At 41.0% G+C, this 19,443-nt stretch overlaps 1 protein-coding gene across 1 annotated transcript; it reads left to right on the forward strand.

The window, feature by feature from the left end:
* Positions 1 to 1,834: 1,834 nt before the first annotated feature.
* Positions 1,835 to 17,939, forward strand: tmprss3a (transmembrane serine protease 3a; the record flags this gene model as incomplete). The annotated part of the gene is made up of 13 exons (XM_084544549.1): positions 1,835 to 1,901; positions 2,005 to 2,117; positions 3,227 to 3,461; positions 5,029 to 5,142; positions 5,623 to 5,739; positions 8,759 to 8,882; positions 9,252 to 9,371; positions 11,320 to 11,366; positions 11,911 to 12,076; positions 13,503 to 13,672; positions 13,869 to 13,964; positions 14,479 to 14,621; positions 16,684 to 17,939. The coding sequence occupies 13 exons, from the start codon at positions 1,835 to 1,837 to the stop codon at positions 16,849 to 16,851; spliced, it is 1,680 nt and encodes a 559-aa protein (XP_084400675.1). The 3' UTR covers positions 16,852 to 17,939.
* Positions 17,940 to 19,443: the final 1,504 nt, after the last annotated feature.

The raw sequence follows: 19,443 nt of genomic DNA on the forward strand, positions 1-19,443 counted from the left end.
ATGTAAATCACAAGCAGAGGAAGCCACTGGATGCCAGAGAGTGTGCCAGAAAGACCAGATGTCTGAAGTTCATGTGTCCCCTGCAGCATCGTGTGTGAGGATGACAGCCGGGTGAACATGATCCAGGGAGGCAGGGACACCCAAGGTGGCATTCAAAGAGATTTTGTACCAAACACCACCTTCACTGCTTCCTGAAAGTCAGTTCACATCATTAAGTGTAAACATCTGAGAACAGATAAAACAACAGTAAAAGTTACAAATGCTCATTCTTAGCCGTGTTACAGTTCTTAGGCCTTAAAAAGAATTCGTACCAAAATATTGCTATCCTGTTTCTGATTTACCAGTGTAATTCACTGATGCGAAAAGCAAAGTATAAGGTCCAGATATAGCGCTGTATGGGACATGCAAGATTAACAGTCAGTATTTACATCATACATTATACACAAAGTGAATCACATTTACTCACCAGACAATGTTTTCTCATCAGTGAAAATCAGTCAGTAGTTCTCAGGTTGACTGTCCAGGTGCGGGGTTAATAAATGAACACCTTAGGTAGAAATAAAGAGAGTTAAATGTGTTGCCCTGACACAGAGTTAATTCAAAAACACTCCATTCTGACACAAACTATTCATCCTCAGAGCTATATGAATTGGTTTAGTCCTGACTCTTGACTGATGGGTAATGTAGTGATTCTCCACTGAAACATTTACACCACGGAGAAGAAGACATCAAAGCCATTGGGAAGGGCATTACCAAAGTTTGCCCAGGGCAATAATCAGGCAAGAACCGCCTCCGAGTGCCCTAATAATATTGTGTATAATATTGTGTCTGCAATAAAAGCCTTATTATTAATGTCCTGAGATACCCTAACAGGGATCAGATGATTATGGACAGGACTCTGAGTTGTCGCTCTGAAACAGCTAGGCTTGTGGGGAGTTCATAGTCAGCAGCAGGGAGTACCTGGAAGGTCTGAGGAGGGACAAACAATGAATGAAATTTTGACTGCTTTAATGACCCTGTCTAATTTACCTTTATACACTGGGATAGTAGCTGAAAGGCCTGGGGGCCCTTCAAAAGACAAATATGCACTCACTTGCCAGTTCATTAAGTACACTAGTGAAACAGTCCTGAACTAATTCTTCACTTCATGAAGGTTCTGGTATTCAGCATTTGCTTTAAATAACTGAGCTGTTGAGAAAGAGCTGTTGATTCAACTGTGTTTTCATTTTGGAGGCGGGGGTTTGTAGTACAATTAAATTTAGTTGTGTTGTATTGTACCAACACATGTTCCGATTATTTTAACAACCGCATTTTTGTCAGTGTGCTAGGCTAAATGACAGAAAGGGTTTAATTCAATCCAGTGTAACAGCACCATAAACTAAATCCTCCTAAATGATCATCCAGATGAATCACCACCTTACACTGTTTCAACATCAGCTGAACATTAGATCAGTCATGAAGGAGGATTTAGTGCAGCACTGTAGATCCTTTTTCACTAGAGTACCTAATGTTTTGGCAAGTGAGGGTATATCTGACTTGTACTATTTTAACTGTCTATAGGTATGTTTTTACAAAGACCATTAAGCTACTGGATGGCATCCAGGAGGTGATCAGCAGTTTCCCACCTGCCTCCCTAGGCCTCCCTGGACTCTATGGGGACACACAAGTCCAGTGTGTAATCCTACCTGCAGAGTGCGTCACCCGATCTGCACTCTGAGTGGCTGCACTCATCTGCTCAGGTGTCCCTTAGAACCAAAGTGTAGCCACAGCAGCAGGGCAGCCATTAAGACAAGGGGAGAGAGAAAGGAAAAGGAGATTAGGGAACTGGACGGATATGGTCTTGGACAAAGCGCAACTGAACACAGACAATGGCATGATGACGACAAGCTTTGTGGAGATCAGTACGTAAGACAACTTCACATTTCTTCTTCATGACTCCTAGTTCATTTCTTTTCTTCTTTTTTAATGTATTGCTCCACCATGTGTTGTTTTTCCTTTTTACAGACACTGCCAGTACTGCAGACGCCTCACTTCCCCCAACAGTAAGTGAACAACGAAAAGGCAGTGAAGCAAATGCTGAAACAGACAGACCATTGTCAATTGTTAAACCAGGGATGGTTAGTAGGAGCAATGACAACACATAATATTGAATCAGTCTCAAAATAAGGTATATCAATAACGAAGACTAACAAAGCTAATCACTTAGAATTCATTTTGGATTCTATCATTTTTTAAATTCCACTCATGGTTCAGTGTATCTGTCGGTGTGCCTCTCTTAAAATCAGGCCACAGAGAAGACTTAAATAACTCTAAATGCGAATCATTTCTGAATTTTCTCAATATCCTTGGATGTACAAAGATGCTCTACCCATCATTTAGCGCAACCCCATTCAACAATAAACAAGTGATCCTCAACTGTATACACAGCCTTGACGCTGTTTATCAGACAGTTTCGGATGTTTTAAACATTACCATATAGCCACTGACCACAACATATTTCAGTGTGCACTATGTGTACATCAGCAATCCAGTAAATTAGATTTTGCCTATAGTATATTAACTCTTTGGTAAAAAAAAAAAAAAAGGTCTTGAGTCGTATACTTCCATTAAATCAATATTCCCCAAATCGTTTGCATACCGACCGAGGAGAAGCAGTGTTACAGTCATGTTAGTTTAAGCGCATGCTGTCATTACAAGAAAAAGGGAGGTTTTCAATTCTGGAATTCGTCAGAGATTCAACTTTTCATTCATAATTTTAACCTGAAATCATTGTAGCAATAATGCGGATATTGTAATGATAATACAAAATAGAACTGTCACTGGTGGTGTCACTCCCCTGTCACTGTGCTGCAGACTAACCCCACATTCCAAAATAGAGAATGTATTCTGTTTATTCAAACAGTACAGATAAGTCAGTATATTATAAGGGAATCCATGGGTATTGTACACCCGGTTTTCAGTCCACCCTCCATTACACTCTGAGAGTTGCATTGTTTTCTACTCCTGTAAGGACCTGTGAACTTACCGAGCGCTTTGGCATTGTCCTTATCACTGTATTTAACCCAAATACCTCTGCCTTACTGCAAAAAGCCTTAAAAACTTGAGAAATCTGGTTTTGATATCAAATATATTGTGAATTGTGTTTCTATAATAGTTCACATACAAGTCAAGTCAGTGCTTGACCTATATATGAACTACTTGGCTTCATTTTCAACCTTCCATTTAGGAAATCAAGGAAGAGACACCTGAGCAACCGGACCCCTCCAAGATAGAGGTGGTCTCCGTGACGGAGGAAGACCTGCCCCACGTCGAGACCCCAAACACTCTGAATGTCAGCCCCCTGGGGAGTTTTGCTACTGACCCCCAGCTAGAGAAAGATCCTGCCAAAGCTACAGAGCTGAACCCTCCGGTTGCACCCAGTCCAACCATGCCAATCACCAAGGTGCAGCCATTTATGCATGGTGAGACACTGTGATGTTTTAGAGGCAATGGTGATGGAGTTCCCATCTGAAAAATAGGTTCCTTGTCATAGCAGTACTGAGTATGACTATTTTATTAATAATGAATAAATACAATGGAGTATGTTTGCTGGGAAAGTTATGAGCAGCTTTCCTCATATTCCATCTGAGTCACTAGAAGTTGCTGGAGCCCTCTGTCAGTATCAAATGTTATGATTACTTTATGACTTATCGCATTTTACCTACTTTTAGCCCTTGGTATTTCTTGAGCTCCTCGTGTTCCTTGTTCTTCATGTTTCTATCATTTTGGATAACATCTATCACTGCGGCCCTCTTCTATTGTTTGTCTATCGCCGCTATGTCCGGTTGGTTAGCCATCACCAGTTTAGCTCAGTCATTTTCCACCAACCTCCAGCACAGATGGTTCTGTACACTATGCTAGCGACTCGGTTATGGTGTTGTATGTACGATGCTGTAGCTGTAGATCCTCGTGCTGAATCTTACTCTTAGTATTTGCCACGCTTAATGGTAACTTGCGCAACTGATTTGATGTTGGCCTCTAGGGTTGTTTATCCACACTCCTATTTAGTTTTTGATTAGTTCTGTAGATGTCATACAGCTTCAAGCACCAGGTGCGAGTCATTGATTTGTAAATGGTAAATGATCTTGTTTTAATATAGTACTTTTGTCTACCTATTGCTAAACAAAGCGCTTTACCTGTTACGGGACTGAACCCCCAGTTGCTCCCGGTGTATAGCACTGATGTGTGGGTACGTGTAGATGTGTCAGTGTGACTGTAAAACGCTTTGGGTACTAATAGGTAGAAAAGTGCCATATGAAAAAAGACCACTTACCATTTACACATCTACCCATTTGTTCACTAAAGCACACACCTGGAGCAACTGCGAGTTCAGTGTCTTGCTCTTGTACTCCAGCATGTGACATGTACAATGGATTGAACTTCTAACCCTCTGGTTACCGCCAGTAGCTGGTTCTTTTCCCCTGGTGTTCCTACAAATTCTTTTCTGTTCCTTAAACAGGACTGGCCCTTAGACATACTGTACTGAGTCAGATGTCTAATGATAAATTGGGTCTTGTCAAGAGAACCATCTGGAACCGGGATTTTTGGCAGTTTTGACAGCGTATTACTGCCCTCTGCAGAGTAAAATTATTTAGTATGACCGCAATTACCACAGTGTTACTGCTGCTTTGATCACTTACAGATTTCCAAGACTACGATTTGGGCCCAGCCTCCTTAGGAAGGAGCCAGAGTCTGTGGGACGGCCTGCACATCGGCTGATCTAGTCTTTGCTGCTTTGCCAGTACATTCTTAATGTCTAGTTTACACATCCCTGGTTGTTGCACATGTGGATGCATGTGCTCACAAGCCTTTAACACATGGACATTATTTATACATAAGGCCCAGGCAACATTCCTGAGGCAAAACCCAAATTTAAACTATTGGACAATATTATTGAATGATGTTTGAATACTGTAATTGTAAAAATTTAGTATTTACAATTAGGATTTAGTAACTGTAAAAATACATGACCATTTTGTATCTCAACAGAGGATGACTTGGAGAAAGGCTGGAAATCCAGAGTGCTAGCCCATCGCTTTGAGCTGCTAATCGCTACATGCCTCATTGTGGTGATCACGCTTGCTCTCGCCATCGGACTTGGAGGTGAGGAGCTCAGTTTTGTGTGAATTCTGTCCATCTGGAAAAATATATTTATTCTGGTGTCGATGTTTCAGACTTTAGAGAGAATCTGTTTATAGTAGCTTGGATTTTGTTGATCTATGTACAGTATGTGTTGAGGATTTCAAAAAGTTGCCTGGATGTATTACTGATTTTGATCTGAAATAACTGTTTAAAATACCACAATAAGTATCTATTTACCCCAAACGAAAAAAGCTCTGAGCACTCTGCAAACATCTCACAATATTTAATCAATGTTAAGGGACACCTGTTGGCTGTTTTTCTGAATGAGCAAGCATGATTTGGTGCAAGGCGCATTAGTCTGAAGAGAAGATTCTCAGTTACCATCTTTTATATGATATCTCATATCATTTGTTCTAAACGATCGACTCAAATAGAACCACATGGTCAACTTCGATCTTTTCAGTTTCCAAAAGCACCCATACCTTCTCCTTCTGTCTGTAGTGGGTCTAAGCTGTGTGGGGAAATTTCAGTGTGGCTCGTCATCTCAGTGCATCAGCACCTCGGCTCAGTGTGATGGAGTGGTGCACTGTGACAATGAAGAGGACGAGCTGGGCTGTGGTGAGACACACACACACACACACACATCCAATATCCAGTTCTCATACGTTCAAGATGATTTTAAACTCTGTGTAAAGTAATAAATATGCATTCCCAATTTAAGTTTAAGTCTAAAAATGTGTGCGTTTGTTGAAGGTGTTCCTCGGTTTTTGATTGGCAACCGCCACACATCAAAATCCCCAATTTAAGTATACAGTAATTCCTTGTTATGACTACTGTATATTGCTGGGACTATTGGAACTCCACAGAAGTTATTTATTGTGTGGTAATGGAGTGAGCTGTTACTCTAAAATGCCTTTACCAGAGAGTGTATAATATTATACTGTCTATGGCCTTTACCTTTACCAGTCACATTTCCTTACTACAACAATGACATGATACCACCTGTATAGCCCCCGAGCAGGCGAGATAATCAGCCAATGGCTCGCTGACCACAGATGTGATCCTAACCAGACGGAACTTTTTAAGAGCCTCAAGAACCTGCTGAGTCCTCGCTTGCAAAGAACACACCTTTAACTGAGAGTAAATATGCTGTTTAGTGAGCAGCTACAATACGACAAAAAGAAGCAATGAGGCGAGCAGCTAACTGGATCGTTATGGGTCAAATCGTGACTATGTTCGTTTCAGTCCAAATGAGTAGGCTATAACACAGTTGTCAGGGTGCGACCTTGACACCACGTTGTTGTAATATTATTCTCTTGAAGTCAACACTTAACTGCGTTACAGGCAGCTGACACAAACACTGACACTTGTTGCTACGGAAATTATACACCGTCCTATCAAATTGCAATGGTGTGCAATGGCAAGTTTTAGAATGTTGCAGACCACATTATTAAAAAAATCAGCTTTCTCATTTTCAACAACCTAGATAATTTAATAATTTTAAGACTGATTTATTTATTTTTGGCTGCCTTCACTCAGCAAACACCATTTTCTGAGAAAGACATTTGAACTCAACAGCCACAGAAACACGCCCCTTACTTTAATGGTCCTTCAGAAGCTAACATCGCAACAAGAGTCTATCTTAGTTCCATGAATCATAGAACAACTAATATTAACCACCAATCATGTAGAAACAGAGCAGCCTCTGCTCTATTTGATGTCTAGAAAGAAGTTGAAGAATCAGAATTAGTTAGTTAGACTTTATTGTCCCTTAGTACGGAGCCGAGTCAAGAGAAGGTTGTCTTCAGGCTTATTGAGTTGTCGTTGTCAAAAAAAGTTAGGCCATTACACAAAGACAAGAAGTGTTGCCAGAGACACATTTCCAATTTGTGAGAAAATTGACTTCTTTCAAGGTGATTTTGCAGAGCAGTAACTAGGGCCTCTGCTTAGACGGATGTACCGAGGTGCTTTGCTAGTTGGATACATGAGTATGTCACTGAGCACATGGGAGGATGAGAAGAGGCTGTCCTACAAGAGATAGGCAGCTACATACTTGAGTGAGGAGGAGGGGTGTAAGTGGGGCAGTGATTGTGCATGCTGTGGCTGGATGTGAGGGAGTTCCTGAAATAACTCAAGGTCCTTGTTCCAAAGTTTGCTGTAGTGGGGTGTTTATTGGTATACCTGTATACGGTGAGCTTACAGACACAGAGTGTGAGTATGGGAAGGTAAGCTGAGTCAGAACATTGGCAAAGTAACACACTGATACAGAAGAAAGAGGGGGGTCTGTATGTAAATGCTGCTGTGATCAAAGGATGGGGTATGGATTTATATGTAAATGTTAAGGGTTTGGTAGAGCCTCTACAGTGACAAAAGGTGATGGGACTTGAGGTCTGGCATACAGTCGACAATAACAAAAGGTAACAAGATCAAAAGGGTTAAGACTCTAGACGGCAGGAGCCAGTGCAGACATTGCGTAGTTATTTATATTACTAAAGTCACATTTGGATGTGACCTTCTGGGCAATAGTTAAACTAGAACAAAGCATGTGTATTTTCCACCAGAGGCTGGTGGGAGCAGAGAATAATACCCTCCGGTTTGGACAACCTGAGGTGGGAATCTTGAGACACTGGGTGAGGAATGAGATAGTTTGATCTGCAGTTCAAAATCCATGGTTAGTTGGTTACTTGTTTCTTAAGGATACTACTCCTTTGTACAAAATCTAGCAATTACAGAAAGCATGTAAGAAAGCAGCTTCTAAAAGAAGAAGCAGTGCTGGCTGTATAAGTAAGCTTAACAGGCAATCAGGAGCATGGCTGAGGTGTGGCCTTGCTCCTAAACCTTACTTAATTAGTTAACTTAATTTGTCTGAAGTAAACAACATTGACCTTCTTGTGACAGTACAATGTTCTGCTGGGAAACTTTTGGACCTGGCATTAATATGGATGTTACTTAGACATGTACCAGCCACCTAGACCAGACCAGGCAACCCCACCCCATAGCAATGACACTCCTTGATGGCAGCAGCCATCCCCAGCAGGATGCAGCCTGACACAGACACACACACACAAAAAAGGGGTTTTGGAGCAACTCACATGAAAAACAGCACAAGGTGTTGACCTGGCCTCCAAATTCACTAGATCCCAAACTGATCAAGTATCTGTGGGATGATCCACAGAGGCCCCTCCCCTCAAAGGCCCCCACTAACAACATTCTGTTGCCAGACACCACAGGACACCCTCAGAAGGCCCATGTCCATTCTCTGATGAGTCACAACTGTTTTGGAGGCACAAGGGAGACCTATCTAATGTCTAATAGGTAGAATACTGTAACTCTAGTCACCACTGTGGACTAGAATGGATTCAGTCACAGTTCCTTTCAGTTGTTCTTCTTCACACACTATTCCTGCAGGTTGGCCTGTTAGCCTTGGAGTAAAGTGTTAGCTTCTAGACCCTTCCTTCAACCCATTTTGCCAAAGAAACCAGTCTGTGGTCATTTCTGACAGACACATGCATTTAAAATTGCACCATTTCAGTATAACATTACCACTTTTAATAGTATTAAGTGTTTCAGCAGCTGCTAGGAAACTCTAGGTGTATTCAAACTTTCTGTCTGTGCTTCATCTCTGTCTGTGTGTCAGTACGTCTGAGTGGCACTAGCTCAGTGCTGCAGGTTCAAAGAAAGGGAGAATGGAGGACAGTCTGCTCAGAGGACTGGAACAACTGGCTGGGTATCTCTGCCTGCAAGCAGCTGGGATACTCCAGGTTTGGCTCAAATCACTTGTTATCTTTTCTGTTGTATGTTTTTTATCTACATGTAATGTGGTCATGGTGACTGTATTGTGCATGCCTCTATTCAGTGTACTTATTTTCTTTTTCCATACTCAAAAATTATTAGAATTAAGTATCAGTGGTGTCACTTCAATGGAGATGCAATGTAACATTAGACAGCCTACAGTATGCACATACAGTAGTTTAATAGTGGGTTCATGTTAAGAGCATATCAAAGTCTTATAAAACAGGCTCAGTATTTTACACTGAGATCACTTGAGTCTTTTTCATCTATAAAGCATGTGACGTAGTGACCGTTTTATTTCCTGTTGTCTTAAAAATTGTTATCTTGTTGTCTGACAGTTATGTGGAGTCCTTCTTTGTTGCACTGACCTCCATTGAGCAGAACCTTCAGACCAACCTGGTGTCCATAAACCCGAGTGAGGCTCAGATCATTAAGCTCCAGAATGCTGCAACATTCAGGTACAACATAAATCAATCAGTGTGAACATAGACCACGAAACAGACATTGGACAGACTACAGTCTCCTAACGCATACATGCTCAGCTATATACTTGGCTTTTACAAAAAAGCTTAGGGAAGCAGCTGTGCGTTGCTCTTTAACCCTCAAATGCATACGCTGAATCATTAGGAACCTGGGGCTATATGATATTGCGGAATTGATTCAAACATTGGTATGGTTTCCCTGGAATTTAACTAGTTGTCTCTAACAGTTGTTTGGTGTCAAGTCAAGTCAAGTCAAGTTCATTTATTTGTCTCCCTTGGGAGAAATTTGGTTTAGAGACAGGGTACTGCTGCATAGACAGACATAAGACATAAAACATATAAACATCCAAACAAAGGAGAGGGTACATAACTGGCAACCAGATAGGGACCAAAGTGCAAGAGGATCTGAGCTGAGCTGTGCAATCTGCCCTACCTAATACTTGAAGTACATTGCTAATACACATTTAAAGTGCAGTGCACAGTAAAGTGCTAGTGCATGTTAAAGTGCGGTGCACAGTACAGTACTGATACATATTTGAACACACACTACAAATGCTAGTACATATTAAAAATGCTGGTACGGATTAAAAAGATGCTGGTACATGTTACAGTTCTGGTAAAACCTCCCTACATTTGCTCATTAATGAGCTTAACTGACACTGGGACAAAGGAATGTTTGAACCGGTTGTGTTTACATAAGGAGACCCTGTATCTTCTCCCTGAGGGCATCTGCGAGTATTCGCTGAACAAAACATGGGAACTGTCATTTAAAATGTTTTTTGCCTGAGTAATGACAGCCTCATTGAACAGTTCCTGAGGGTTAAGGGGGGCGTGACCCATAATCCTGCCCGCTACTCTGACCAGGTTGAGAATCTGTGATTTAAGTTTGACACTCAGATTACCAAACCAACTGGTGATACCGTACCGTCAAAATATCAGTAATTATTTGTGGTCATCTCTTTATTTTGGGGTGAATTGGAAGACTAACATCTTGCTTCTGCATGTTCCAGTGTACTAAAGGCGCAAAGCAATTAGTGAATGAAATTATGAAATTAAACAACTCAGAGTGAATATGTGAATGTCCACAGTGATAAAAGATGCTAGGTTGACCTCTTCCTGTTCAGACATTCCTTGTCATATAAGCAATTAGTGTGATTAGGCATTTGCTGCGACAGGGCTAACTTGTAGGACACAGGAGACTGATTATTAAAAACAAGCTTCACTTTTATAACTGGTCTTCAAATGTCCAGACAATCAATAAAACACAGGGAGCAGTAAAAATCCTTTCTGCTAGAACTTAGGAAACACTTAGAAAAATAAAGTAGGAATAAGAATAACACGACTTAGTGTAAGCTTTCCAACATGGTTTCTAAATGTTTTACTTAAGTATATATAAACTCACTTGAGTAATGTGTGACAAAGTTCAGCTTTAAGCAGTGCTGCTGACACCACTGTTGTAATACAGTTTACATACAAGTTGGTAGGCTTTTATTTATTTTTAATTTTTTGCAGGAAAAAAAGACAAAGCTTGTATCTAGTTAACCACGCGACCTCTAATCAAAAGCAGCACTCGGCTGATCTTTTCTATGAGAATCACAGAACATCAATGAAACACTCCCAAATGAATAAAGGGAAAACACAGTAATATATAGAGTAATATATAATAAATATATTATATTTGTCCCAAACTGGAAGCTCTCACACAGTGCCAAAATCTTAAATGCGCTTCAATACAACACCTCAATAAAAGTACCAGCTGTGAAATATCTGACTTTGAGAGTGTTTGAGCCTATCTAAGAAATATTCTTCTAAATGCGAACATTCGATGTCCTGCACTGTGTTTTCTGATCTGTAAAATCACTGGACATTAACATGTAACAGAACTTCTCTGTGCTTTTTACCTTGACGCCCTGTTTCACTACAGTAAGGCTGAGTGCAGTTCAGGCATGGTGACAACTCTGAAGTGTCTGGGTGAGAAAAAAAAAACACTCGACATTTCACTCCATATTGTGTCTGCCAAGGACTTAATATGGAATGAAGAAGAGCATGTGTGCTGTGGTGTGATCAGCATGGTGCGTGTCTAGACTGGTGCTTACGCAGATGTTGACTTATTTTTTTGCAACCGGGTTAATAAGAACAAACTGTTTTCATGATGTTTAGTTCCATGTAATTACATCACTGCTATGGAACGGTGTGTGTGTTTGTGGAGGTCTGGGGTTAAACTAGAATGGATTCACAAAGGTTGGTTCTTATATTTTCAATCAAAACTGCATGTACTGTAGCCGACAAAGCTTTAAACAGTGACTCCAACATTTGCTCCAAGCATTTATGTTGATCCAGCACTCCAGCAGTCTCTAACTAGTGTGCTGGAGAGCAATGGCTAATTGTTTAAATGGAATAAAATGGAATGTTATTTCTCCTCTCTCTAAAATGTCCTCCCCTTTTCCCAAACTTGATGTGTCAGTATTTGTGTGAAATAGCCTACCTGTCACTCATGTCATGTTCATGTCCTCAGAGTGTGGATCGAGACCTCAGTACAACACCCGTATTGTTGGGGGGAATGTCTCCAGACCAGGTCAGTTCCCCTGGCAGGTCAGCCTCCACTTCAGGAGCGAGCACCTGTGTGGAGGTTCCATCATCACGTCACACTGGATACTCACTGCAGCACACTGTGTGTATGGGTGAGTCACACAATCAGACTCAGAGCATCTAAGCATTGTACATTTAGTTCAGTGGAAGATCAGGGTTTTAACCATGACAGTAATAAGGCCCTGAAACGTTTTCTACAACCCATGGATGGAACGGCAAGAAATTTGGTTCCATCTAGTGGTTTGGGAGACTAAAGGCATTCCCATCAGCCACAGCTCCATTTGTAGGTTGTTAAAAACATTGGCAGGACACTTGCACCTGCAAACATGTTAGTAAAACCTTCCAAGAGCCTACAAAAGTCTCACTTTTGTGGCCTCATCACAATGTAAAGTCTGTAGAGCTGGGAAGACCCACAACTTCCTGCTAATACCCAAAGATGTACCACGTGAGCAAAGGTCATCTTTGCGGTCAGCATCAAGGTTTGCTCAATATATCCTCAATGGTTTAATGTTGCTGTTAACATTTAATGCAGGTATATCTGCTCCAAATGTATGGATCCACATAGCTCTAGGTCCTAAGAAACAAAACAAGACTCTCTTCCATGGTTGAGGACTGAACACCAGGAATTGTTTTGGGACAGTGTGATCCAGCCTTTGTTTTTCTCCCCTTAAGCGCATGTAAATCGTTAAACAATCAGAATTCCTACCATAAAGTCTGCTTATAAAATAAAGTATTAGGAATTATTATTCCAATCAAACAGAAAGTACAAAACTCCACTCTCTGATCTACATTTTTTTGAATTGCTTGTTTTTATTGGAAACTATAAATGGACCCAAAGATTAGAATACATTCGGGTGCAAGTGTTACAAGCTAGTATTCCTAATATATTAAGGAAGAACCAACATTCACTTTGAGATCATTGTGGTATTGTACATATAAGTTCACTGGTGAAGTATTATTATATCATTAATAATAAGTCCTATTTTGTCAATGTACATTTTTAAAATGCTTTGTTGCAGTATATACATGATATATAGTATCATCCTGATGTCTTTTGCTTCACTGTCTGATATGAAACAAAATCAGGACAAGTTAAGAAAAGGGGGGTTTGCTCCAAGCATTTCTGTCGGTCGAGCATTGCAACAACTTGAAGCAGAAAACAAATGTACCTTTCTCAACTTGACATCCTTTTCTAGACAATGATTGTCTTGTCTCTAAAATGTTTTCACAGTCTTACTTTATCAGTTCCAGTTCCAGATATTTTCCAGTTGTCCAGCCTTTACATTGGTGAACACGTCACCATGAGTAGTTAAAGGTTACAGGTCACTATCTTTGTTCAGTAAACTAGCTTGTGAGATACATACTGTACATACACTTACATTTATACATTTCCTTAACAAAACATGAACCCGCAAAGTCACCTTTCCCACTATAAACTGTAATAAACTGTAAACTGTATAAGAACTGTAAGATTTGGTAGGGCGTTATCTCATTGTGTGTCTTGCTCTCTGTGCTCAGGTTCGAAAACTCCTCCCTTTGGGCGGTTCACGTGGGGCTGACGGAGCAGCTCGTCCACGGGGCCCAGTCTATCGCTGTGGAGACTATCGTATACCATTCTCGCTACCGACCCAAAGGACTGGACTTTGACATTGCGCTGATGAAACTGGCAAGGCCGCTCATTTTTAATGGTATTATTAATCCCTGACAGCTGCATGTCTATGTTCTATATTAAATCACTGACTGTACATAAGGAAGATTAAATGGATTGTGTGAAACTGCTGACTGAACATTATTTTCATTTTATTTCAGTTTGTATTTGGAAGTAATTTGCTATAAATTGTATCAGTGATTGGTGCTGTGGTACAGTAACATTCTCCTCTGTAGGCTTTGTGGAGCCCATCTGTCTGCCCAACCACGGAGAGGAGTTTAAGGAGGGCACCATGTGCTGGATCTCTGGCTGGGGAGCAACAGAGGAAGATGGTGAATCTGAACAGAAAAACACCAACTCTGACACAGACATGCAGTATTTTAGGGCCACAGCCCTTACTTGTTTACTAAAAACCAATTCCCGGTGAAACTGTTTAAGACAGACAATGTCCAGAAACAAAGCTAGAACGACAACATCTGGACCTATTTGAGTTTTTCTTCAAAAGTTTGACCACTCATCTAAGTGGCTTCTTCAGTTCTAACGGATTGGTGGAAGAGATTTTGATTTGGGACATCTGTGAATGGTGCCCATTGAATCCTCCATGACTAAGGTCTGAAATTATGCATTTAGAAGAATTTGTTCAGAATAACTTTGTTTTTGGATATACTATGACCTGTCGGACTGAGAATCCTCCCAAACATACTGAGCTAATTCAGACAGTGACCACTTTATAGACTATAAAACACTGAAAATAAAACACTTGCTTACTTACACACAGATACCCAGTGTGAAATTCCAGGTGTACAAACGTAGATGAATAAAATGTTTTGTTTTTTTTTTCCCCAGGAGAGACCAGCGTGATGTTGCGCTCAGCGACGGTACCGCTCATCTCCACCAAGACCTGCAACCACCCAGATGTTTACAGGGGCTTGATCAACTCTTGGATGATCTGTGCAGGCTACCTGGAGGGAGGAATTGACTCTTGTCAGGTAAAGCTGCTTCTGTTGAATTAGATTCAGATTTGATGTCAGAGCAGTTTAGAATCTTTCAAAGACAGGAATCACTAAAACACCAGCGCTCTTGGGTAAATTTCATTTTTAAATTAAAATGATAACATATTAAATTATTTAAACAATATAACAGAGTACAACTGAATTCAAATCAAGTTAGTAGATCTCCATATTATGAAGTATCTTGGATCAGTTTTTACTGCTGAACATTTAGTCTAGTTTAGTCGTGTTCTACGGCCTTTGAGATTTTATTTTGTCTGAAGAGATGTGTTTCTGTTTATACCAGCTATGACAGTATGGGTGGTGTTGTTTTAACCTTGTTAGTCCTGTCTGTCTCTGTGTGTGCCATCACTGGTAAGTGTAGTCCTAGAGATGGCTACTGTGGCAGAAACTACTAGAAAAGCAACTTTGAATATCTTGACAGGTGTTTTGTTTGTGGACAGAATGTCAGCACATTAGTGTTATGATCATGCAAGTTGCAATCATGACACTTCACGATATGCATACATCGATCAGGCATAACATTATAACCACATTCCTAATATAGTGTAGGTCTCCCTTGTGTCTCCAAAACAGTTGTGACTCATCAGAGAATGGACATGGGCCTTCTGAGGGTGTCCTGTGGTGTCTGGCAACAGAATGCTGTTAGTGGGGGCGTTTGGGTCCTATGGGTTGAGGGGAGGGGCCTCTGTGGATCATCCCACAGGTACTTGATCAGTTTGGGATCTAGTGAATTTGGAGATCAAGATGGTCAGTGTTATTCACTTCTTTAATGTTGTGTCTGATCGGTGTAGTTGCCACCAATCTGAAGGTCAGGTTTGATGACAGCTGTGTCAGGATAGTCATTGGTATTGTGACTGGTGTGATCCCATCACAAAATGGTCTAGTTTAATTTCTACAACTATGAGGCTGTGGATGGCTACAGACAGTTGTGGGATAAACAGCTGACTAAAGAATCTAAGCAACTGGAGAGTTTGTTTACATCAATATAATTCAGTGATTATAACTCAGCAAAATTTGGAGTACTGCCACCAATAATGAAAGGTATCGTTGAAGCCATAGTTATCTACGTGGACAGACTATCTTTACACCTGCAGGCAGCTTCCAAACCTGTTCCAATAAAGCTTATCCAGATGCCACACATTTGTGGTATTCATGCAGCCCAGACTGATAATACTTTTATTGATCCCCCATGGAAAATTTCAGTTGACATATCAACTGCACAGAGAGTAGGGATCACAGTACCACTAGTGTTGTCTATTCATTTGCATATTTAATATATTTAGTCATTGCAGCTGTAGAATATAAACATAAACATGAATTAATTAACTGAAATGGGCAATGTGTAATTACAGAGTCATGTTACCGTATTTATTGACTAGTGGCTGGGTCTTTATTACCAGAGATTGTTTCCTTTCACTGCTGCAAACAGTGCAGCCTACCTTCTCAGCTGGGACAACCCTCTTGTTGCCTGATGCAGTCCATTACACACTTAGTGAGACATTGAGCGTTGTCCCTGAAGTCAACCTGAAACGGTTCCACATCAGTTATCCTGCAACACTCCATCAGGGCCGCTGCCTCCACAGAAAACTGTTAGCCAGTCCTGGTTGGGATAGGCTGCCTTCTAAAAGCCTAGGAGTATCAGGATGTCGATGACATCCAAAATTATTAAACTGACAAACATCCTGCTTCACTTTTTGAGAGGTCAGCAATGCTGTGATGTGGTGCCTAAGCTAACAGGAAGCTTACATTTAAATAGTTAAAAATTTGGACTGAAACATAAATAATACTGGGGGAGATTGCTCATCTGGATCTGAAACACAAACACTTGATTCATATAAGCTCTGGACTGTTATAATCAAACTGAACTTACTTATTTTCTTGGAAAACTAATGCAAATAGATCAGGAAAGAAAGCCACATAATGATGTTGCTATGTTTGGTGTGGTGCTTGTGTAATAAAGTCTCTTGTTAAGGGGTAATATAATCAGTATTACACTCCCTACCTGTTTATAATTCTCCTCCTATGTCTATTTCCTCAGGGGGACAGCGGAGGACCTCTGGCCTGTGAGATGTTTTCTGTATGGAGGCTGGTTGGGGCAACCAGCTGGGGAAGTGGCTGCGCTCTGAGGAACAAGCCGGGCGTTTACACTAGTATCACACAGTCGCTCACATGGATCCGCCAACAAATGGAGGTCAGTGCAGTGTGAATGGAAGTGACCCATCAAAGGATTGGTCTGTAGAAAACCGACAAGTACTCCACCTCAAATCCATAAGATAAAAGTTTTGAATTTATGAGTGTACAAGTTAAAAAACACGATCAGCTAAATTATATAATCACAAAGCCACAATCACTGTCACAACACCATAGAGAACTTCGTAGAGAAGTAACATCATCCTGTAGGAAGTGGTAATCATTCACAAAGCAGTGTGGAGGAGCAACATGGGGTTCAGAGTCTTGCTCTGAGAGAACATGAACAAGAACATGTACTGGGGAGCGAGCTGCTAACTACTAACAGCTCTACCTACTGAGCTACAGCTTGAGTTTCTCTAGAACTCACGTCGACTTGAAAGGGACTGCAAAGTCTGGATATGACAACAGTGGAGTCGTCCAAAGATGTGATTTACATCCTGGAAAGCCTGCTCACGTGTTTTCATCCCAAACTAAACTCCTAGTAGGGTTGAGGAAATCAGTTAAGGGGACTCAGCGGAGGCAAAGTTGTGGTAGAACCCCCAGTGATAATGGGCTAGGCCAAACATATGACGATTCTTGTTTTGTTGGGAACTCAGCAACAGTGGTTATTTTAGCATCCACGGGACGCACTTGACCCTGACCTACCTTCTTGCCTAGATATGTGAGGGTAGTCTTGGCAAATTCTGTTGCAAGGTTCAAAGTAAAGGACGCCTCTTGCAAATACTGAAACACCAGGGACAACGTTTCTACGTGATTGCCAGTCAGAATAGACAACTACATCAGAAAGACAGGCCTCAAAATGTACCCCTCCAGACAGAACCTTCCAAATTAGGTGTTGAAATGTGGCAGGGGCATTACGTAAGCTCCAACTAGGAAAATCCCCATCATCAATGTCGTGTTACAGGACAGTAGTTTGGGCCTATCTGAAAATAGTGCACAATGTGTTTTTTTTCCCAACACTACAATGACACTCATGAGCTAGAGGTGAAACAATACACTATCCAAATGATTTAACACTAGGGAATTCTGCAACTGAGCACACACAACAGGCACATCCTGCATCTTCATCCATAAGAAGGCAGCTAAAGCTACAGGCAACACATCAGCTGAAGTGTATGCCACGGTTTCAGCAGATCTGCCATCTGATGGGGCCCACTTACACATGAGGATAACATCCACTCAGTAATAAGCAACAGCAGTAGTACTAATCTTGTCTTTAGGTAAGACTGCTGCAGTACATTTGACTGACAGCTGATTGGCACAGAGTAGGAAGCAGAAAGCTATTAGGTGACCAGGCTTTTTTACAAAAACAAATCCTCTCAGGGTTTCCATCGCTAGTCTTAGGAACCCTTGAAGCAAATCCTCTGCTTCATGAGCCAAGACACATTCATCAGCCAACAATGCAGCTCCCTCCAACTTAGACACACTGCTGACTCACATAGGCAGCAATTCTGAACTTTATCAGAGGACTCAACTCTTTGGTTTACGACGCATACCACCTACTAAATATATAATTTCCATCCCTCTCATAGATTCCAGAAATGTATGCCTTTCAACCTTACAATCAACTCTAACACACCGCCTGCGAGTTGGTCTTCTAGGACCATCTCAAAGGCACGAGAAATAGCTGCTTTGACAATTTGACCTTTGAGGGAGAGTTAAGGAGGCATTAACCTTTTGAGCTGTACCAGTCAATACCCACTGCAGTAATTGTGAGAGATGATTCTAAGTAATGCCTACACGTGAAAGAAGAAAAATATTTTTCCACATCCTTGTTTTCCAACTAAAATCAAACTGAGGGTCGCCAGAAGCTACAAGAGAACTTCTGGCATGAATGTTAACAGTATCAAATCCAAACCTGGATTTAACGTCCAGTTCCTTCATTTTCTCCTCCTGCACTAACTTGATGCAGTAATGCTCTGCAATGGACGTGAGCTGAACTTTAGTGCTAATTGTTGTAGGAGCTTCACTAAACTCCTGTAAACCAAGCTCTATTGTGAAATCACCAGTATAACTTAATGCTGAACAACAATTACCGTGAAAGTTAGAGAAAAAATAGTATAGAGGCAACACAAAACAGGTCCCTGTCTCCTGGACACTCATAGGTTGACACAAAAGCCGAAAGGTAAGCAATGAAACTTACAAAACACTAATCAAATACCTAGGCTCACGATTGGCCAGTCACCCCACACCCATTTCACGCCACGCAAGTCAGAAATAGCATTAACAATGATGCCACACTCCCATGAGAGAAAGAACAACTCCAGCCACTCAACACTTCTATTCTTACCACAGCAAGAAAAAAAAAAAGGTCAGCACACAAACTGTAGCACCTGCACCAGGCATGTGACTACAACAACCCTCGAACAGGCAAATTCTTAAAATGAAACTCTACGTCATGTGGATGCATGTGTATATTATTTAAAACAGCATTTTTAGAGGGTATAAAACCAACTCACTTGCATTAAACTGAGCGTCAGACAATCCACCATAAAGCTGCACCCAAGGTGGGACACAACACCAGTTTTAGTATGCCAGTGAATGAAAATGTTTACTCAGATACAAAGAGACGTGATGAAAGGAGATAGTAATTAGGTTACCATGCAGC

The sequence above is a fragment of the Chelon labrosus genome (assembly GCF_963514085.1).
Source record: "Chelon labrosus genome assembly, chromosome: 5".
Taxonomy (NCBI): Eukaryota; Metazoa; Chordata; class Actinopteri; order Mugiliformes; family Mugilidae; genus Chelon; species Chelon labrosus.